General features: G+C 35.8%; 1 protein-coding gene across 1 annotated transcript in view; it reads right to left on the reverse strand.

Moving 5' to 3' along the window:
• The window catches only part of HMGCLL1 (3-hydroxymethyl-3-methylglutaryl-CoA lyase like 1), a 75,101-nt gene that overhangs the window by 10,930 nt on the left and 39,860 nt on the right, over positions 1–24,311 (reverse strand). The window contains exons 6-7 of the mRNA XM_056488109.1: positions 24,033–24,096; positions 19,903–20,091 (exon numbers count right to left, since the gene is read on the reverse strand). Coding sequence (XP_056344084.1) covers positions 19,903–20,091; positions 24,033–24,096 — 253 coding nt within the window. The remainder of the gene's footprint in view (positions 1–19,902; positions 20,092–24,032; positions 24,097–24,311) is intronic.

Raw genomic sequence — 24,311 nt, forward strand, 5'->3', positions numbered from 1 at the left:
AAGCTCCACAGTGGCAGCTTTCAGCTTGCAAGTGTCCATGCAGAGACACATAAGGCTTCTTACTGGAAGGATTTAGGGTATGGGGAAGGTCTGCAGAAAAGGGTGTCTAATGTGGATGTACAGGTTGATACAAGCATGATCCCACTACTATGCCTGCTCTCTCAGTCTGATTTTAAGATTTCCATCAGAAATTATTGTTTCAGAGATGAAAATATGAAATGGAGGTCTTTCATGGAGGTTTTCCCAATCTGTAAGGTTATGTCATAACTGCTAGAACATTCTTCTTCATGTACTCATTTTCAGTAACTTTTACATGGGGATAAAACTAATAAAAAAATATATTTTTTATTAATTAATTAATTAAATTTAAAAAATAAAAAAAATAATGTGGTGAGGTACATCACAGCTCTTAAATTCCCAAGGAATATCAGCACACTCAGAAACAGCTTCAGCAGCCTATAAACAGTCACTTTCTAATCCCAAAAAATTATCTCAATAAACTCTTGTCCTTTTGCACCAATGGGGAAAAGTATCAACTAAATAGTATTTGGTAAAAAACAGCCAAAAAAGTCAGTAGCCTGCTCCAGTCCTTCACAGGGCACTCACTGTAAGCAAAATCAAGAACAATATCCTCCAGCATTAAAAGGGCATGTTTTCTAAAGGCATTGAATATGTATACATATTAATTCTTGATATCCTTGTACAAAAACTTGTCATGGCACCATAATTCTGAATTTGCAGTGCAAATCTTGCAGCAGTGGGGTACATGCTGCTTATAATTGCTTGTTTAAAGTGTTGGTGACTATATGGGTGGATAGGATATCACAGTGACTTGAAGTAATGTTAAACACCTATCTTTGTCTAACCACACCCTGGTATTCTGAGGCAGCCTTATCTGAGTTATTCAAAGTACCCTCACTGGAAGCTGGAGTAAGCTCAGACAATTTATCTTATAGTAGATGCAAAAGCATATAAAATCCTGATGCCTTCTGCAGGCTAAGAAGTGAGAGCAGTAACTTCCACATCATGGACAGTGATAATGCTCTATCTTTTAAATAATTGACTATTTTGGCTAAGTATAAAAAAAAAGAGAAGGTCTAATAGCACCTTTACATTAGTAACATCCTTGGGGGGATAGCTTTAACCCTAGTACAGGACACTTAATCCATTTCTTCCCAGAAACTATGTATAAACATGAAGTCTCTAAAATTGTATCTGTCTCAGGATGTATTTGTTATTTGAACATCAATCCAGTGGTAGACAAGGTACAGACAAGTATATATAATAATATAGCCACCCTTATTGACCTCCAAATCTGACAGTTCTTCAAACCAGTGGTCATAATATGCAGTAAGCAGGTGTCTCTCCTTTAAGATTATGTCTTTTAAAGTTTTCTTCACTATTCTTTTCATAGGATATCTACTGCAATGTACTACTATTTCAGCAACAGGCTCAGCTGCATCTGTCTGCTCTTGCATGTTGTACAGACAGTTATAAAGTGTTTGCTCACTCAAGTGCAGAATCACTCCAGTTCATCTTCAGTGTAGTCCCATTAAAAAAAAATCCTTAAATAATCCATACTCTAAGCTCCAATCTAACAGTGCTAAAAATAGATGTTGGAAAACATCCCTCAGCAGTGCTACTAATTTGGAGGTTGATATTACAGCCCAGCCTGTCCAAGCAGAGTCTGAAACAGCACCTAATAAATAACTCCTCTACACATTTGAGCAGCTATGAAGGTGTTTTGTGTTGCAGCCATTAAAAGCACAAGCAGCTCTAAAGTAAAACCTAAAAACTGACAAAAATATGTAAAACAAAGTCTTTTCCTCCATCACATCTTCAATATTCGTCAGACTTTTACAGGAGATAATGACTTTCAATCCTTTTAGCAATCCAAGATGGCAAAAAACTCACTGTCAATATGATGTTTAAAAAGTCCACAGTCTCACTGTCACTTCCTGACAGGCACCAAATTGTGCTGACATTCATGTGAAGTTGTACTGCAGCTATTTCATAGCATATGTCCTAGATGAGCACTCACTGAGCTGCTTACATATGGACATGTATGGGGGTGAACAATGGCTTGGCTTCCAGGACAACTATAGTACTTCAATATTTTTTGATAAACACAAAATTCCTGACAGTGGTTCCTGAACACCTTCCAAACTTTAGCTTTGGCTAGCTTTAGCTTACTCTCTAGAGAAGGCAGAGGACTTTTTGCTCCTGTCCCATGCTAACTTCCTAATTCCCCAATGAGAAAGCCAGGAATTAAATTCATCACCTTTGTCAAACAGCCAATTTTAACAGGAAACCATTATTGCCAGTGAATAATAAATGCTTCATGTTTCTCAGTCTGCTTTACTAGCTCCCCATAACTTCTTGTTGGGACAGTCAGTCTCCTTCCTTACTGATCTTTAAATCTGGTTTGTCTGGCAGAAGTTTAACTTTGTTTCTCTCTTAAAAATGGCAAGGTCAGCATCAGTAACTCCAGGAAAGTATGTGGTATAAATCAGAAGCTATAAATCAGGTCTTTCATAAATTTGGCTTCTTCTAAACTATGAGATTTTGAAAGCATAATATCACGGATACAAGGTATTCATTAAACAGGAAAAGATTTGTGCCACAAAGTCAAGGAGCCACAGTGCTGCGAAGTTCAGTGCCCAGTGTCTTAAAGAAAGGTGCACATAGATATGACAAAGAATGGCTGCATTAGTTCAGTGTCTGCCCAATGAAGGGAGAAGGCAGGGAGGAAGAAACAGGACATGTCAAGTCAGAGGCTGCCCACACAAAAGGCAGTACAAGACTAATTCTGTTTAATCCTACAGCCCAGTCAGTGCCTAGCTGGCACTCTTGGAATGGTAATATGGGTCTGCTATATTGCTGTGCCTCTCTGGCATCAGTCTGCTACCCATACTACACGGTATACCACTGGCAGAAACACCCTCTCCTGTAGAGAGACAGAGAGGTAACCACAGAAACAGAAAGAACTATGCCAGAAATGCTTTGTAAGGTTCAGTCGCCACAAAGACCCTTCCGTAATTTACATTGCCAAGCTGTCTAAAAACAAAGCTTGCTATTCTCCTGTATTTCAACAAAATAAATGGATGCAAACAAATATTATTTTGGCATTTAAGAAATTAAAAACATAATTTTCTACGAATAAGGCAATAAAATGGGATAACATCTCTCTGTGGAAATCCCTGAAAGTTATCTGCATTTCCTTCCTGCTTCTTTTTTTCCTCTGCTTTTGCTAAAAGCTAACGCATCACAAAACTGCTTTTCAGAGTTAATACCATCCCCACTGACCACATGGTGTCACTGTTACATCAAAATCTCCAATTCCCCAGTTCACATCGTTTGAAAATTAATACATTCATCAGAGGAAAAAAAAAACCTTTTCTTCCAAAACATATTGAGATGCAAGCAATTTGTGGGTAGACGTGCAACATAAAATAGGTTAATACTGCATTCCTTTTACTTATTGTACACATCTTTTCATATTGCTACTGACACATTTATTATAAGCAAAGCTGGCAATGACATCTAGAGTTAAAGTTCCCTAACACTTTCCGTCATAAGGCCCCACTTTCAGTTGTTTATTGCTTTGTCAGCCTTTAACTGCTGGAACTTATATTTTCCATACCTTGTCTCTGCCTCAGACTGGATTGTTTTGAAAGTTTTAGTGAAAAATGGGCTTGGCCACTTCCAGGAACAAGTTTGGGGGAAGAAAAACACTCTGTCACGTTAATATCCAGTAAGTATTACATGAGTTTCTTGGAGATATTGTTGTACCTTTGCACTCTCAAGTCTGGCACAGTAGGATACTGATCTTAAGAGATCCCAGTCTGGACTTAGTTACAAGCATAGGGAAGTTCCATCTTATTTCCACCTTATTGTCAGGAACAGGTCAGTCTGGGAGTTAAAAGGTCCAAGGGTCAAGAAAGCAGCAGCTGACAATGATTTTTTCTTAACCTCAACAAAGAATTGTGAAGCAATTTCCCTGAGCTGGAAAATCTGTGTCTCTGACTAACAATGCATTGCCTGCACAAAAAGCCTGAGCAGTGAGGTCTGTGCTGCAGATCTGGTTCTTCAGAAAATATTCATAGATGTTTAGGGGAAATCAATTCCATTCAACATGAGACTGATTTTGAGATTTTGGAATGCTAATAAAAATCCTATGCCGTAACAAAATTAATGAAGCAGATGTTCACAAATCATTCTTCTTATTGCCTATGCAGGCTTATTGTGCTCCTTTTAGGAATATGTGCACTCTTTTATTTAAAAACACTGGGGTTTGCTGGTATGGGGCTGTGCTCAACTCAAGCTCTGCCTTGCTAAGGATCACAAAGCTGCAGGGGGAGCAGGAGGCACACCAAGGTCTTGTTGGAACCCATGAAGATGCAATGATCATCAAAACAGTAAGTGACTTTCCAGTCTCCCTTCCCTGCCCAGGCAAGCCAGGGCATTGCCAGATGCTGCTCTGACTCACAGGAAGCAGCTGCTGCCCCAGATGCTCTTCAGTAGAAGTTCTGCTCTCAAGCAAACCCGTGATGGTTAAATAATTTATCTGCTTACTATACCATGAAACAACCTGATCTATAAACACAAGGTATTTGTTCTATAGACAAAAGTTTGGACACAGTCAGATGACCAATGAAATAGGTAAAGAAGAGAAGATAATAATCTTAGAATCTGGAGGGAAAGGGGGAACTAGTTAATCTATCTTATGTACCCCTTTTACCGTACCTGTACCTTAGAAAGAAACTACAAACTCTTTTGATCTTGTTTTTCTGTCCTCTCTAGCTTCTGCCAAGTCACAACCCTTCAAGTTACTGGAAGACCAATTTGTTTTGTGTCACTTTTTAGCTTCGCCTGGGTGACCAAATTGTTCCTGTAGGTGTAATTTCCCTCACTTATAACCAGAACACTTGCAGCATTATGCACTAAGTGGCAGTGGACACTACCTTGTACCAATGTGAGCAAATAAATACATGGATGGCATAAAACATCTATTTTTTAAAATAAATTTGCAGAAATGACAGCACTTATACAAACACAGGGAACATAGAGCAGAACCATTTTCATTCCACAGCAGCATTATCATGTATCAGCATCAGGGTATCTAAAGGAACAAAATAATCACATTTAAAATGCCATCTGACTTCAATTCAGCCTGAGCCTTCATGAATTGTCACATTTTTTCAGATTATTTTAGAATGTACTACAAGGATATGTAGAATTTAGAATCCTAGTTTGGTCTTTACATAATCAATCTTTTGCATTTTATATGAATATACATAATTGATGCTTTGTACTTGGAATACATAATATATTTTTATAGCAATTATTTTCTAATGCGAGAGATTCTCTTTCTCATTTCTGGAGATAAATCTAACAATAGAAATGAACAATTGTGCATCCTACTCAAGCTGAACAGATATGTATCTCCATCATTCTCTATCACTCCATAATAGATTTAGAGTCAGCCAAAAATAATTTGTACAGTTAATGCTGTTAAATAAAACCTGAACTTTTTATTCAGACTTAACTACTATTTCAAATCTTTCTTAATTCTATTTTCAGAATCCCCTGAGTGAAACAATACTTTATTCTACTTTAGTATGTAGGATATACGGAGGTTCAGAGACTCTGATCACCAATATCCATTGACAAACCACACTCAGCATAAAGAAAAGTGGATTTCCAAGATGTATGGCAAACTAATCTCAGAAAAAATAAACTGGCATTTGTTACATCTTCTGGATTGCACAGGTGCTCATCCATCTTCTCCCATATATGGAAAACAAGAACTGCATCCTCCATTCAAATGCTTTTAACTTATTTACAGATAGACTGGAGACAATATTTATCATCACAAAGTATAAAGCCAAATGTCCATTTTCTTCAGGAGCACCAAAGATTAACAGATTAGAATGTTTTCCACATGTCCACTTTACTGTCAAGAGAATATTAAAGAAGTTTTCCAGCTTCCGCAGCTCAGCCAGATGTCAATGGATCCCACAGTGAAGCAAAATTGGCAGAGTAGCCTTCTCATGACCCCAGCATTGTTTTATCAAGGATCAGTTTAAAAGTATAAAGGGCCATTTCTTGCTGAGATCTGTAATGTTTTTCAGCCCTTTTCCCCTGCAATTACACAAAAGTGCTGACTTTGTTGAACTGCTGATATGCAGTAGTATTTCTTATGACTTCTCTCACACTGTGCTGTAATTGCTGTTTATGTTGGCACAAGGAAAGTACCACGTCTTGTTTCCACTGTACATTTCCGGACTCTGGTTTCAGTAACATCAGTGTAGGATATTGTACTGGGCATATGTTTTGTTGTGTAAACATTAACTGGTAATTTACCCTGTCAATCTCCACAGTATGACTTCTAATTAACAGAGGCTGAGGGGCTTCAGATGGATATTTGACAAAATATTTACAGCAGCTATCCTGCTTCTTTTTTTTTTTCCCTTTCACTGGTATTTGTGTTTTGAAAATCATTGCAAGAGTAAAAAAACAACTCCATTAAATGCCATAAAACAAAACCCAAAATCAAATTTATTCATTCTTGTGCACCTCATTCTCTAGAGTAACTAAAGACTAGTTTCCTAATTAGTTATGCAAAAATGATGGCAATATTACAGTAAACATGACAGTATAGGAAAGTACCAGATATTTCTGTTTGCTTGCAATTTGATTATTCCCTTAATATTTTTAACAAGAAAAAAAATACTTCTATTGGCATTTTTTTTCCTTAAAATTCATTCTTGCTAAATAGCCTGTGAACTTGCAAATGGCTGTGCACATCCTTATTTGATTCAAGACTCAGACAAATGTACTTAACAAATGGTACTACTATGGTCTTGTTGGAAAATCTACTGCAGAGATTCAGAAGCAAAGAACAATCTCCCTTTAAGAGCTATGGAATATATGTTTTAGTCATTCACCTGTATAATTTCAAGGAAGTAGCACTTTATATTTTGTGCAAAAATACAGTGTCTTGAGTAGAATTCCAGGGTGGGATTATACAGTAACAATAATTACAGTAACATGGGCAAAGAAGATGCAATTAAATAGGGCATTTTTTTGGCCACCCTAGGCAGAGAGAATTTTCATTTCAAATAAAATTTTCATCAAGATTTTCATTATAATACATGAAACCTTTTTTCAAAAGTGTGATAGTCTCTCATCTTCTACTGTTCCCTTATAATTGGGTCAACTTTATAATGTTCATCACATTACAGTATCTCAGCATGTTACACTTTAAATACATGGACTAATTAAGTGGTAGCATTAAGGTGGAGAGACACAAAATGTAAAATGTCTTGAAAATATTTTTCTCTTATTCTGATGGAAGTTCCTTCTTATAAAAAGACATTTTAATTGTCTATCCAGTGTATCTGCCAGCAGTAAAGCCAGAATACTTCTTTTGTTTAAAAGGGCATTCAACTTAGCATCTTTTATTTTGCTATAGATGCATGTTATATTGCTCTGCTAAGTCTACTTTTACTTTGTTTACTTGGTTTATTCTTTAGAGAAAAAAATTCTCCATCAAGTTAAAAATTATTTCCTATTGTTGCAACTCTTAGTGCAAGCAAAATTTAACTGTTATGAACATTGACTAGAGAAAAGAAAAATCTTTCTATAAACATTTACTTTAGGCATTTGAATGGATTCCGATAAGCAAATCACATCATTTGCCTCTGGCAATCTCACCACATATCATTTTCACTAAGCAACAAAGAAAAAAGTAAACAGGCAAACATGCAAGCTGGCAAAATTATGTAGTGTATAACATAACCATTCATTTATGTTTAAAAATTATTTAAAAAACTTATTTCTGAGTTCCTGGCTGTTTTGATTCATAGTCCAATATTTCAAAAGGAAAAGATAAATGACAAATGATTTGACTTGGGAGACTGTTTTTGTGTTGCTTCTGCACAGCACAGAAAGAAAAAATTATTTTCATACTTTAAGAACAACATCAGCTTTGGTTTCTGTCTTAGCTGAAGAGTCATCTTCAACTTATTCCACTTATGCAAATGCTCACTTGTTCTCCCAAGCTACAAAGATCCACCCAACACTCATTTGGAGTGAGTTCAGAGCTCCAGCCTTCTGGCCACAGTTATCTACAGATTTTCTGCAGTTTAATTTACCTTAAAAACACCCTAAGATCTTGTTTAAAGACACTAGATGCATCTTAGAATAGGAAACAAGTCTCCCTCCACTGTTTGCCAGATGATAATAAAATTCCTTCTGAGAAGCTGTAAATATGCAAGCATGGCCTGAGTTTAGTTCCACCCCCTCAGCACAGCTGTCTGTAGAGCTGCCCAAAAAGGAAGGAAGCATCATCCTGTAAACTACACTTCCCTACTGGAGACACTGGGATTTGTTATTTCCCAAGCCTATTCCAGCCATGGCAAACTCCTCTGATCCTTACTTAGGTCTGAAATTCAGAATCCATGCAAAGTCCTCTTTTTCAGAATAGAATACACACACTCACAAATAATGAAAGATCATGAAAACAGTAATTTCCAAGAGGGAAGCATTGTAGTGATTCTGTCCTTTTTTTTATAGCTGCTATTAAACTTTAAGAAAAACTACTTTAGGGTAAAAAAGGAGAGGAGTCATCCCCATCAAGTAGAAAAATAAACATATCTAAAAGCCATTTATCTTCCTCTAGCTGATGTGTACAGATTAAAGTTCCATATGATTATAGTGAGAACTTCTAAAAAACAAGTCCAGCAACACTCATAGAAATTATTTCCTTTCAAAAAAAATGTAAATTAAATGAGGAATTAAATTCTGGGGAAAAAAAGCTTTAAAAGTACTTAAAATAATTGTATCTTGACCAAACTTTTGAAATTTTTCTTTCATAATTATTTAAAAAATTATGTTGAAATATTGTATTTTATTTCTGTCACTGCTCCACATACCTTTTTAGTGTCCAGCATATAAATTCAAATCCCCACAGACATCAGCAGCACACTCAGAGCTGACCAGAACCTATGAAATCTCATCTCCAGAGACATCCTTAGATGTCATTATGGAATGCCACAAATGCTACTAGTAATGACAGCAAAAATCTCACTTTTGTGTGGCTAATGCACAGGAAGTTGTGCTCTTTTGTGGCTACATATATCTATATGACGAAAAACCTAAATGGCATCAGGACTGTAATTCAATTGTCCACTGTGTGTAACTCTTGCACAGTCCTTGCATAGCTTCTCCCTGGGGCAGATAGAACTCCATCAAGCAGTTTCTGGCACAGCCTGGGAATTAGCATCCTTTAGGGACCATCCATAGCTGTCAGTCCGGATTTTGGGAGGGTAAGAGTTTGGTTTTCAGGATGCAAGCTTTAAACAGCAATTGGCTATAGTGCCAGAGAAGCCAGGACATGCTGAGCATGGCAACCCTTACAAGGAGTGATAAAGCAACTGAAGGAATGCAAACACTATTGAGACATACGACCTCATCTCCAAAATTACATGGCAGCTGATGAGGTAGCAACTGAGGAAGAAATGCATGTTGTGGCAGGGGTGCTGAGAAGGGAGAATGGGATGGGCTTGCAAGGATGGGTTCAGAGATGAGCCAGCTGTGTAGGACTATATTTATGAAAATCCCATTTCATTTGTTGTGGAAGTTGGAAGGTGTGGGAGAGACCAGCAAGACACCATAAAACTAAAGGGGACAAGTAACAATTGTGAAGAACTAACTTGTCTTTTCGTGGATGAGAGAGTGCTAATGTAATGCTGAATAAGGCAAAAGAAACAATCTTCAGACGAATGAAAATTCTTTATTTTCCAGTCATCTAGATAATCAAGACTTTAATTTTCAGGAATTGAATCAAACACTGTTGCAAAATAACAGTTATCAGTTCAATTTCTGATTGCTGCAGGCAGTCATCTCATTAAACCTACAGCCAGTCACTATCAATCATGCAAAAAATCACCCCAAAATACTACTTTTTATGCATGCAATCCGAGGCACAATAGAAATATGCATGGGGAATTTGACACCGGTGTGCCCTCACCATGCTTTTTATGCATGCTAAAGATCAGTGATTTCAGGTTTTTAGCACAGTATTTTCACAGCTTCTAAAAGCACTAAATATTTATTTTAAATGTGGCTTAGCATTTTGAAAACTATTTTATACTAATTTGTTCTATAAACACCTGAAACCCTTTTTTTTTTTTTTTTAAGCCTTCTTACATTTCCAGCATTTGGAAGTAATTTGTTTCTAGTCCAAAAAATGAATGTCTGTCCATAACAAAAAGAGCTGGATTGCTGCCCAATCGACTTCAGAACTGGATGATGCTGACTCTTAGCCATTTAAATAGTCAAGTTAAACAAGACACAGTTGGGATGATAAAAGGAGGTCTGTAAAGAGACTATTGCTCTGACTATGTGAACTTAAAACTATCAAACAATGACTAGGAAAATAGCAAAAGAGAGAAAAAAAACTAACATAAGTACCAGGGAAAACATTCAGGTTAGGTGAATGCAGGAGCACGGTATCTGTTCACATCACTCTTTCCTCTTGCCTGTGAGCTGCCAGCAGGATATTTACTCTGCTTAAGCACTGACAGAGGCAAAGAATGGCAAAAAGGCATTACAAAAGACAACAAAGTGAAAGGGATGTTGACACTAACAGGCTGCGTGGAGTATTATCCTAAAAAGCAACTATAATCTGATAATTTTGTATTTAAATTATATTCTATGCTATTTCGTGTGAGTCTTATTTGCAAGAACTACTGTGCAAGCTTCTTATAATCTGGAAAAGGGTGGAAAAACCATAGTGTCTTCTCATATCTTACTAATACCAGTTTCTTTCCCTTTTGCAAACTATAGTTCCAGATATGACAACTAAAGATGCAGAAGAATAGAATTTGATGAAGACCAGAGAACTATTTAAAGTAAATTCTCTGAGTCTGCTTATTTTTGCATAGGAAGAAGTGCATTTACAAGAGGACAAAGATGCACAGTAATGAAAACAATATTAGAAATGTATTTTAGGTACTGATCGACCAAATCAGAATGACCTTAATGGCTCTAGATTTAATGAATCAGAAAATTATCATGAAACTTAAATTGGAATGTACCACTCCCGATTTTATTTGCATAGTTGCTGCAATGATTTTCCATTCATATTCCATTTAGACATAGAGTGATAAGTATGCATGAATTTGTAGAGATATAATGAAAGTTGCCTAGATTTGCATGTGAAAATCAAATGTTAAAAATCTTTTAGAGGATAGTTGAGATTTGATTGTGAGCCAAACTAAAGTCACGTCTACTGTTCCAAGTCAGTTCTACTGAGGTAATTTGAAGATGAGAATAATCTTCACCTGATGAAGGCTCTCTCTTTTTAGCATCTTGAATCAGACTTAGACTTGAGGTTTGTTGGTTCAGTAATTAGGTCTAAAAGCTTCTGAAATCCAATCAGCATATTACAGGCAGCTAAAACAATGTACATTTCTATTATTCATTAATCCTTTATAGTATGCTAAGTTTAATTTCAAATGAAAACCAAAACTCACAAAGCCATACATACAGGCTACCTATTGGTATATGCATGTAAACAAATCTTTGCCTCAGGAACTCTCACTGCTATTTCAATACACAATAACAAATATATTCCCCTTCCTACCCTAAACTATTCAAACAGTAAGAGTCCTGAAACAAAGTCTACCATTTATTTTTTTCCCCAGTTATACTGCAACATTTGCAATAATAGCAATGATTAGTTTATTTGTGGACTCTTAGACTATTAAGTTTTTCTGAAGCATAAGGATAGAGGTCAAAAACTTTCAGCTGCTAATTCTTTTGTACTGATCTGAGAGAAGAATAGGAGTGATGCTGCCTGGTCATTTGTTTAATTCCTTATTTTGCTGATATTACAGGCAAAAACAAAACAAAAAAAAAAAAACAAAAAAGACAAAATACTGGAAAACACCTGTCAGATTTTGAGCATGAATGCCTATGTTTTCATTTTTTTCCCATATGTGGTCTGATTTATCCATTTGTGCAGTATGTTTTTTCACTTACAATAGTAACTAGCTGACTGCTCACAGTAGCAAAATTATTTGATCAAATGCAAGGGCTTTTTTTTCTACTTTCTCTTTTTTTAAGTTATCTTCAGAGGAAGAAAATGAGTATTTTGCAGCCTGCTGCCTTTGAATAATTCACCTGCCATTTCCCCCCTAATTTATGTGCTTTCAAATTGAGTTTTATTCACCTGTCTTTTTAGCTTTCAATCTCATTCTACTCACGTGCTTTCCTAATACCTCGTACTTCTTTGTCTCCAACATCTGCTTTTTTAATTGCTAGCTTTAGCTAAGTGCTATGTCATTTCCACAGAGAAGGGGGAATAAAAGGAAACAGAAACAAAACGGCAAATTGATGTTTTCTAAATAATTTTACTTTACTGCCAACATTTCACCTAGCTTGCTAACAAATAATTCAAAAGTACTGTTTCAAACACAGAAAATACCTAGTAAGTGCCCAGGATAATTTAATTCTGAGAAAAATCCAAAAGTAGAAATCTAAGAATACCCTTATTTAAAAGAACAGACAAGTTGTAATAAAGTCTCTTGCTTTACCTAAAATCTTCTGTATTCCCATTCTCTTATGTTTGTTCTCAAACATTTTCCTTTGCATGTTTTAGAATATTTCACAGATTTCCACTTACAAATTGTGCCAGCTATCCTATTTCTCACAATGGAAACCTAAAATTTGAAAAAAAAAAAAAATTCTACAAGTTAAAACAATTGCCCTTAACATGAGCATCACAGTATTGCAAATTATTAATTTAAGCAGGAAAACCTAGGACCCACAAGCCAATATATCCACAACTCCGCTGATGGGCGCTTTCCAGCTTAAAGAAGTTCCGTTTCATAATTCCATTTGTTTCCTGCCATTTAGCCAACTTTCCACTTATTACATGCCTCCACACCTAATATGAACTTCCAGTGCAGAACACTTTAAATTTGCTATGGCCATTGTACATCCTTTGTCTTCTTTGGCAGTGATTGCCTCTAAGAATTCCAGCAAAATATTGAAGCATGACCAGCCCTTCCTGAATTCTGTACAGCTACTCTCATTCAAGCTGAATTTTTTGGTAATGTTCCCCTATCTGAACCTTGAAATTAGTTTCTGGAGATCTCTGTCTTCTGCAGTTTCCTAGCATATATCTGTAAACAGCAGAGGAAAGCAAACTTGTGAGTTCTGCTGAAGCCTGTCCATTTCTATGCTTTCCTCAAAACAGGAATGCAAACATATTAAAATTTTTTCAGTATCCCAAATATGTGCATTCTTCATATGGCAAGTCTCTCCTACACTCACACTGTGCTTCACAATGTCTTCAGAGTGCCAGGTTGTGCAGGATCAAAGAAATGGAAGGTTACAGGGCTCAGATAATTTGATTAGGCATATATGTATTTTGATCATTTGCTCACTGACATATCTTAGCTTTTTTCATTTAAAAAGTACATTCTACAAAAAACTTGAAATCTATTCTGTTTTTAAATTTCTATTTCAAAAATTAAGTTTTTAATCTTCATAAGAACTATCTGCACTTGTCTGATGATCTTCCTCCGTTTTTTTCCTAGCACTTCACAAGGTGAAAGAGAGTAGCCTTATTTCTCATTTACAAATAAAAACAATAATAAAAAAGAAAAAGCCATGAGTACAGTGACATGTGAAATTAGGGAAGGACAAGCCAAGATGTATGTTCCTGTCTCCTGTACCCCCTTAATTCCATACAGTACCTCACTATTAGCTTAGAAAAACAGTCTGTAAGACAGTGTTGAAATTTTAACTGAACTGTCACAATTTCATTCTGCTCTGTTAAAATTTAGTTCAGATATAAATAATCTAATTGTGAGTGCCCCAGCATACTGCTGAAAAAACCCAAAATACTAATATCATTTAATGCATTACCGAAGCAAGAATTTTGGCAGGTCAATACAGGTTCATTTTGTCAGTTACTATAGAACTCCCCAAAATGAGTATTTTTTATATGTGTAGCAACAGACAAATCTGGCCGGACTGACTTCCTCAGCTAAAAAGTGATTATTCACTGTTATAGGAGAAATTCCTAGCACAATGAGTACATGCAAGGCTTCACACTTTTTCACACTTTTCACACTTTTTTTTTCTCTTTTTTTATCTATCTTCTCTGCCTTAAAACAGAAGTGTCAATTCATTGTATTCACTAGAGCTCTGGATGATTGTGCTTTTCAGGGAAATAAAAAGGCAGTGTTGCTTAAAAATGAAAAATAAGATATTGGTTTGGATTTCTTTCCTTTTTTGATCAGTACATAAAGCTTGTGAAAACTAAACTAAAGCTAGTGTGCTTACAACTTTTTACAACATGGTTTCATAAAACTGTAACTGAAGATCATCCTGTTATTTTATAAATCACGAGATTAACTGGGAATTGTATACATGTTTGTATGTGTAATTCAGTAAAAAGGTAATAAATCAGCAAAAGAAAACCTGAAACAATTTATCTGGAACTACTATGCACATGCATTTTTCCCATTCAGCCTTCCACCACTTCTATCCATATCTTCATGCCATTTTACCATTATTTTATGATATCACTTCTCTATTCTGTTTAGCTACCTAACTTGCTTGGCTTCAAGCTGTAACTACTAGTAATTCACTGGGATGAGCCCTCATCCAGGCAGATGTCTACTAAAATATGCCTGACAAATCCATGATGAAAGAACTGTATGCAGGATACAAATGTTAAGTAAGTTTTCTAATAAAGAAGTGTTTTTACATATGATGTATTTATTTGGAAATTTATCACTACTGGCATTACAGGTATATTCTTTTATGTCAGTCACAGAAATGCAGATCTGAAAACCTAAGAGGAAAATATCAGCGAATGTAATCTGGCACCTGAGAGAGACATTTAAGTGCTGTCAGACACCAACACCTAAAATTTCCTAGACTTTCTTGAGTCTTTTTTTTACCCACAAAGCTGCAAGTGCAGAACTGTTAGGGCTTTATGTCGCCCAGACACCAGGAAATGCTTTCTGAATTTTATTGAGTAGGAATATCTTTCCTCTGCAAGACAAACCCTCCAGCTGAGCTCCAAGAACAAAGCACATGAGACCTGCCAACTCAGCACCCACTCCACTACCTGCCATTAAAAGCCATCCATAAAGCTCAACTTATTTGTTGCCAGTCCCTTCTCTAAAGACTCGACTGTCCTAAAAAGCAGCAAGGACAAACTATGCCATAAAGGAAGGAATCAAGGAGCCCAGAGTCATAGCCAGGCAGGCAGTGCTGGCAACATCAAAAACAAAGCCAGTAAGTTGAGTAAGAGATTCAAGACTGGAATCAGGTCTGGACACCATATCCAGGATCAGACAAGATCAGCCAGGTCTGAGGGTGACTAGTAAGTCAAGCCAGCAGGTGAGGATGAGAATGGGAATCAGGGAGGTACAAGATGGCACAAGTGCAATTGGAATGCAGCAGCAGAGGGCTCAGGCCAAGCACTAGAGCTTCAGGATTGAAGCCACTGCCAGATGAAGGAGAAGGAGCCTGCACTGAGGATCCTTAACATCAAGCAGCTCCTGGAAAAGAGATTTCACCAGCAAGCCAGCCTTGAGCCTGCACCTGAAGGGCCATGACAGCTTGTGACTTCAAGCAAGCTCAACAGCTATAAAAACCAAAATCTGTATTTGGGAAAACAAAAAAAAAAAAACAAAACAAAACCAAAAACAAAACAAAAAAGGGACAAGATAGCTATATCTAGGAGATGATTATTGGTGGAAAATTCATCTCATCTAATGTTTTGCATGGAAGTTCATGTAAATCACGGAGGGAATTTTAAACAGTGTTTTTTCAGTCACTTAACTTAGGCTCTACAATTTCATGCTGCTGGCTGTTGTGAATTCTATTCCTGTTGAAAAGTGATCCTTGTAAATTAATAAACCATGAACTTTAGCACCTATGTTCAGATTCCTCTCCTGCTTCTGGCAGTTAAAACAGCCAGGCCAATACTGAGTGCCTTTGAGTGAACCTAGATTTTACTACATAAGTAAACTGGATGCACAAAAATATGCAGTTTAATTAGGATCTCCAGCATACACCAAGAGGTTAGAATTAACTTAGTTAAGTGATGCAGGGAAAAGGTCAGCAGTCAGCCATTCTTATTTGGATTTATTTTTTTATTAAGTATATTTCATCTTTAAAATTCAAGGATCTTTAAGAAATTCATAAAATATTATTAAATATTTTCAGCTCTCTAAAAGGGGATATATTACAATGTTTGAAAGAAAAACCTGTGCTCTCAATTCTGGATTTGCAGTCTGAACCTTAAAAGTTTAATTAAATGCTTGTTAAATTCTGTTTCTGGCACTAAAGTGGGGATTTTATTTCAAAATTCCTGTTTTCTGGAAAAAGAAAGAACTAATAAAATGAAGTTTCATTTGGCATGTAATCAATCAATTCATCTCATTGTGTTCAATAAGGTGAACATGATTACACAAGGTGGTAAAAATCCTTGGTCTTTTTAAGTCATTAGAGTTTCATACTTGTTTTCTTTAAGTTAGAATTTGATCCTCACAGTGTAGGGATCAGTTCAATTTAATGAATTAGGATAGCAATTTGAGTTTGATAAAATTCTATGGGACTATCATGTGATTGTTTCCTTTATTCAGGTATCACAGCCAGACAAATACCCTCTTTGTCTCTTAGCATACTCTATCTCATGTTTGAATACAGACATTATAAAGACAGACAAATCTATTTCTGGCAACTACACAAGCTTTACAGGAAGACAGTTCTTTAACACTTGCAGTAAACACTTTCCCTTCCATATCCATTCTGTATGCACAATGGGAGTCAATTGTCAATGAAACTCAAATCTCCTTATAGATCAATAGCCTACTTTACTAGGGCCTCTCCAGAAAGAATTTTCCTGACCCATCTTTTTACCCTTCCTTGGAGGTCTGTAACAATTTCCTATAAATGTTTTACTATTTCTCTTAGATACACTATGTGTTTGTCACATTAGCTAACCCACATGTAGTTTCACTCAAAAACACCATAATCTCTAACTAGATCTCCACATCATTTCCCATCTTCTGAATTGTCTCTCCAGTAAATTCTATACTCTGGTAGTTTAATATTATGCCATGTAACCAAGAGCCAGTCACATTTCTACTTTAAATGTTTAGTGGTTTGTTTTGAAGCATCACTTCATGTGCCTCACATTTTTACACAAGTTCTTTTCATAAGATAAAGTGAATTTCCTTCTATCTGTATTATTCACTTCAGCAATTCAAACATTACTTATGCTTTAAAAGTTGGCTAATCTCTCTCCCATCTTTCACTACCTATCCTTTTGCTAAAACAACACATATAAAACTGAATGCTAAGACTGCGAGACTACTGCCCTGCTAATTTCTTATACAGATACAGCCTGTCAGTTTAGATGACTTTGGATCAGACCCAAATGAAAGAAAATATTCTGGGTAGTATAATCCTGCATGAAACAATGAGATCTGTATAAAAAATCACTTACTGAATCACCAGCAACTCTTTCCACTCCTAGGAGATCTCCCATTGAAGCAATGCCTGAATTAGTGCAGAGTGATTTGTGGCTTTCCAGCTGCCATTCATTAATTCTTAGGAAATACAATATACAATACAACAGTACTCAGCCTGGGGTTGTTCAGTGATGTCTTAGGAAGAGTGTAATTTGTCTGCTGAATGTTCTTTAAACTTGTTTTCAAATAATAACTGTAGCTTATTATTTCTATGACCCCCCCAAACACATTTCACTCTTGCTGAAATATTGTGTCGGTCACGCAGACCCATAAAGGGAGAAGGGAAAGGAATTGTGTCTGAGAAGAGTTTGGTTTAGGAAACAGCAGCTGGGTTGAAGAAGGAGTTTTATTCCAGTGCTCTGCCATTCCTATTTCTTTGGCAGAAAGGAAAGCAAGAAAGGCAAGCCTGACAGCAGGGACTAGAAGTGACCTGGGCACTCTGATCCACTGGCTTCAGCACTTTACCACACAGCCGACCTGTGACTTAGAGGGAGTCCCAGTTTTAGGAGTATTGCTTTAGGAGGAGTTATAACTCACTGCTAGCTGCCTTGGGTTTTTGACCAGAGACAAGAGAGGACGCTATGAAGTGCAGGATCTGTTTGAGCATCCATTGAGACCTTCTTTTACATGAGCCAAGGAGCTGCTTGTACAAAGCCAGTCAGAGAGACTGTGTAATGCCTGCTTCATCAAGGACTTTTGGCAAACTCTATGACAAGTTCAGCTCAGCCAAAACCACTTCACCTTTAGACATGTACTGCAGGAGACCTTGACAAGAGAGGGAAGTTTTCTGGTGGGTCTCAGACACTCCCGCCTTCCCAGAAATCTGAGAAGGTTGCATAGGAATTTAAGTCTTTTGCTCCCTTGAATTTGCATGTTAATTATCCTAAACTGCACATTACATACCAAAAAGGTTTTGTTTTTTTTTTACCTTTAGCTCTTACACAGTTTGTTTAAGAACTAAATAAAAAGACAGGAGTGAGAGGTAAACATGAGACAAGAATCACTTACAACAAATACTGGAGTTAACAAAACATAGCCATTGTTCAGTGTTTAGTAGGCACCATGACAGCAATTATTTTAAGGAAGGATTTGAAAAACAATGCTTCAAGTATTTTTATGGCCAACTCCTCCCATGCTCAGGGGTTTTCATGCTTTTAGCTATTGCATCTGCAACTGAAGCTAACTGTGAAATTAGCAATTTATTTATCCCATGGTACATACACACACATTTGCAACAGAAAAAGTGAGTAAGGGGGAATAGTGAATGCTATGAGTAAAAGTTAGAACCTTTCTTACCAGATTTTACCATTCCTTATTGAATGGAATACCTGCAGATACCAATGTTGAAACTTTCCTTGTTCCTTCTTATGGTGCATACCACTAATACTGTTAACGCAATTGTATCTAAATAACATCATATGAACTCTGCCAAAATACCAAGTCAGACAAAGGAAACTTTGGCCTTCAAAATGACTGCCTAAATTGCAAAGAAATAGAAGATGCCATTAAGAATAAAACAGAACAATAAAGGTCTACAATTTGTAAGTAGCTTTTGATTCTGTAATGCTTAGTAAAAGTAGGTCTCCTTACAAAGGCATATGCATATAAAGATATTTCTCAGGATAATATCTTTACAAAATCTACATTAGAACTTGCAGTCTCTTTTCTGCATTGTGTCCTATTCTGAAAAATGTATCAACATAAGGGAAAAAATCTTTTATGGAAATTAACTCTGATTATTTAGGCACAGGTTTGAAAGCTGATTAAATAAGATATAAAGTTGCTGCTAATCTTACTCGGAAGGCATAACCGATAAACAAAAAAGAATAATGAAGGCACATGAATAGTGATGAAATTATCTATTCTGTGTATATAACTACCAATATTTTAGATTTATCCATCTGAAATCAAGATGTAATTATGCATTATTCCATTTTATTTTTAGACACATCTATAAAGTAGAAATTTTAGTTTAGTGGAAAACAAACATACAGCTGTTTCTAAGAAAACTGGAATCTGAGATACCAGAAAAAAAAATTCAATGGCCCTCCTTCATCTAATGTCAATGAAATGCAATAATCATTACTGTTTCTTAGTGACTTTGTATGGAATTGAAGGTAATTAATAGATAAGATTTGACATTTCCTGGTAAAAGCAACAGCAATAATACCAGTAGACAATCTGATGTGTGAGCAATATTTTTCTAAAGTTTAGTGATTGCCTTTTTGCTCTTCTAAAGATTTCTTTAATGGCAGGATTTTTTAAAATTGCACATTGAATTAAAATAAGAATACTATTATTGCATACATAAAATGAGAAACTAAGTCACCTGTATGGCTGTGAGGATATTGGCTAACGCCTGACCATATGTGTCATGACAGTGAACAGCAAGAGCACTCAGAGGAATTTCTTTCATAACAGCTTCCAGCATTTTTTTCATACTTCCAGGCGTCCCCACACCAATTGTATCTCCCAGAGAGATTTCATAACAGCCCATACTGTACAGCCGCTTCGATACCTGATTAGAAACAGAAAAACACCAAGAGGTCAAGATGAAAGAGTATAACATAGGGTCAGGAACATACATTACAAAGGACATACCTCTGTACAGCTTTTAGGTTTTGACCTACTGAAGTGGATCTATTTATCAGACACCCTATATTCATTCTTGAAAACTGCAATTGAAGAAGAACATCCCACAGATCCTCTTATTTTAAAATTATAGTTCTGCCTACAATCTGTATGTGGAATAGCTAACCTAGTCAAATCCATCAAAAACTTGCTTTCTGACTCTCCCACAGAATCCAAATAAGCAAAATTTTAACATTAATTTTCTGTCAAGCCCTTTCCTAACATTTTCTTCTCTCTGGGGACTTCCCAGCTGTTTGGTTTTCTCCATGTACTTTTCAGCTTACAAGCTGTGCAGGGTAAAGACCTGTCCTTTTTTTTGCATATTAAATGAAGCCAACAGAGATAATAAGTAATTAACAAAAAGCCTGATTTTTCTTTCTCTTTGCACTTAAAAAAATCAATGAAAACTGAACTTTTAACATGCTGCAGCAAACATTAATTTTGCTTGCTGTTCATGAAGTCAAAAATTAAAATACTAAGAAAGCAAAACTGAAACTCTTTTAACATCTTAGTCCTTAAGGTTTAAAAATTTTCTTAATACCAAACAAAACTATACATAAATAGTTACTTATGTAAGCAGAACCCTAAATATTTCTGGAATCATGTCTTTGAGGAGTTATTTGCATGAGTGAAAACTGAGGTCTGGCTCCATAATTTTTTCCATGGAGAGAAACATATTCAGAAGCACAAAATCATGTTTTCACTGAAAATATTGCTTCAGGAATTGAATGCAGGATCTTTCCATATTATTTTTGTTGGATTTATTTGGAAAGATTCCATCTTATTTTCAACTGCTCAATATGTTTGTCCCTTTTAGGATTCCCCACTGTGTTTGAAAGATCCCAAAAGACCACTCCACTGGAACGGAATCCCAGCTTAAAAACTAACTGGTAAGAAATGAAAAAATACAACCCTCTTCCAAAAAGACATCTTAAGTCACACTGCAGTCTGCTGCTAAAACAATTCCAGGACTTCATCAGTGGGATTGCTGTGAGCATGTCTGAGGAAGCGGACAAAGTGCTGCACCAGCAGTCTCGGAAGTGCTGGATTAATATTGCTGTTCACTTAATTCAAAGAACAGCTGAAGAAGAACTTCAAATAGTCTGAATCATCCTGTTTAAGGCTTGGAAGTACTATGGCTATTGCATATATATTTATATATATTTTGCATATATATTGTGGTAAAACTGTGCTTTAAAGTCAGTTCATATACACATAAATTCAACATTAGTTTCAAGAAAGGGACATTCACCAGAATGCAAAAGGGATCCATCTCACAGCATATTTTTATATCATCAACACATCGCAGGCATTTTAACTAGACTACTGTTGTAAGAAAAAAAAGGATCATCTGCAGTTAGTGGTGGATTACATCCAGTAAAACCCCAAACCTTTGTGTTTCTTTAAGATCAGGGCAAATAAATGTACTGCATTCCCTCCCGCCCCTTCTTTTAATGTATGATTCAAAGTCTTTCTACACAAGTATTTTAGTTATAACTTTAGTATGAACTGCTAGAAATCATATTGCATTCACTTCTTTTTCATGCTCAGTCCTTAGGTCTTTCAGCTTCCTGAATGCAGAGTTCTGTAAGATGGAAGAACAGCGTGAAACTGTTAATAAGCTGAGCATCATTACTGACTCATGATCTAAACTTAAAGTGATCCTTAAAAAGATATCTATATTTAATTTAAAGAAGATAAAGCATGCTTGGAAGCTGAATGGGATATTTTTGTACTGAATTTTCTACTGTACCATATTAGAAGGAAGCTTGTCAGTTTTTTTAAGTTTTCAATATGGATTTTTGGGAGGAGAGTGTGGGAGAAAAGAACACACTGGTTTTTTCTATGTAATTAGGATGTGATTATGAGCTTTCAGCTTTGTTGATTGAACAGGGTGGTGTTCTGCACCATTGAGCAGTTTTGTTCAGTGCATGAGCCTTGTGCTACTCCCCTGGGGAATACTGACTTGACACCAAGCATTGATCAAAATGGGAATTGGTGAACCAGGACTGTAACCTCTTAGGCATGTGAACGGTCTTACTGGAAGTAATACCTGAAACTATATTCTTATATTGAATATAGAAGATGATAATCTAGTCACAGATTATTTTAAGCAACAATCTAAAAAACCTGCAGTTCTTGTGCTGTAACTGAAACTTTAACGATTTAACAATATTCAAACAAGAGTAGGTACATTTTCTATACTTTGATCAAAATGTGTCCTGAATATTTAATTCAATGAACCTGCTGTTTTAGATTAAAAGAAAGCTAAGGAAAAAAATAAGCAGACAGAAAGACAAAAAAAGCCAGGCATATGATGGACTTAGATGATAATGGATTATACAACTGGCTTCAAAGATGTTATACAGTGTTTCCAAGAACTTCCAAGCTTTATCTCCCTGAAGTTGAAATTCTCAAACCACAAAATGATAAATGACTAAGCAGTGACTTCCTTTCAAGAATCAGCAGGCTGGTAAGACTAGGCAGTTTGTTTTACTATATGAAAAATTATTTTGTTTTAAATAAAGAACCATACAAATATACCTGACAGATTCCAGCAATCTGAAGGCTTCTGAATTTTGCACTCACTAGATAACCATGTGGAAAGCAGTTATGTATGTAGTATGCTAGAAAATAAAATAGCTGTGTGAGTAAAAGTTTTCAGGTCTGGAACATTAAATAGCAATCCCACTGGCAAACTGAGAAGGAGCTCTTCTGTGCAAAGAGCCAGTAAAAAACAAGCAACACGTGGAAAAAAGCCTGTTGGGGAACATGGTGTCATTTTTAACCTTCACTTCATGATAAAGCAAATAAATTTACAAATACTGAGTACCTTCCAAATTAGCTTTTTTTTTTTTTTTTTTTTTTTTTTTTTTTTTTTTTTTTTTTAAAGTCTGATTATGTGTGGATGCTGTGGAAGAAGTATTATCACAAATTCCATCTGGAATGTAAACTAGAAGGAGATGCAGGAGAACAGGACCTGAAAACCACCCACACAGAACATAATATATAAGACAAATGTTGACTAGCTGCTAGTGCTACAAATTAAAAAATAATAGTTTGGATGTTCTGCTAGATCAACAGAAATAGGTGATTAAGTGAAACAGAGAAGGCAAGTCTGTCTCTAGGTGGAAGGCCAGCATGTTCTGCCTTAAGCCTCCAAATTTTTACTCCACTTTGGTTTATTCCTGTCCATTTAAGCTTTGATGACCTCTTTGCCTTCCTGCAAAATTTTACACTTGTGTTTTAGTAATCTCTCTTCTGGAAAACAGGCTGGACTAAGGTATCTTTTTGTTTATCCTTTATTCTAAATGAGGAAAGGGTCAGAGAGGAAAGCTGCAACTTATTCCATCATGGCACTAGAGCAATTTAAGAACGCATACTGGGAGTGAGTTTTGGTTCATGTGTCAATCACATGACCCTCACCAGAAGCACAATGACAACACAATGTGCTTATTCCAGCATAAAATGGATTTAAAAGCAAGAAGCTGTGCTGGAAACCCTCTTGTACAACAGAGTCCAGTGACATATGTGCTTGATTCTATTTCCTTAAGTTATTTCTTACCTTCTTGCTAGACGAAATAGTGCATAATACTTTTTCTCATGACTGATAAAAATCAAAAATATGTATTTTTTCCCTCACATTTAACTGTATATGTTAAAGTGTGGTTATGCACTAAGTTTTAGCATTAGCTAGGCTTTTTGCTTGTTTTCCTTAAATTTCATCCATTAAAGACCTTTCTATGATTAAGTAAAGAAAATTACTTATAGACATTTCTAAATGTATTTTTGATTCATTAAAAAGACAAGCCAGAAATTCACTCTTACTTCTGCCACTTTATCTGGTACAACATTTCCTTCATATGGGCATCCCAAGGCACAGGACACATACCTATAACAAAAAGAACACAAAATGTTCTGTTTTATGTATATATAAAATATGACATAACATAACATAACATAACATAACATAACATAACATAACATAACATAATGTAATATATGTATGTATTCATCTATATTACATTAAAAATAGGTTAAATATAATTTTGAACATATAAACCAGTTAATGTAGAATAAAGATTTGAATGAAAAGTCAAAATTACA

This window comes from Oenanthe melanoleuca, chromosome 3 (assembly GCF_029582105.1).
Source record: "Oenanthe melanoleuca isolate GR-GAL-2019-014 chromosome 3, OMel1.0, whole genome shotgun sequence".
NCBI classification, from domain to species: Eukaryota; Metazoa; Chordata; class Aves; order Passeriformes; family Muscicapidae; genus Oenanthe; species Oenanthe melanoleuca.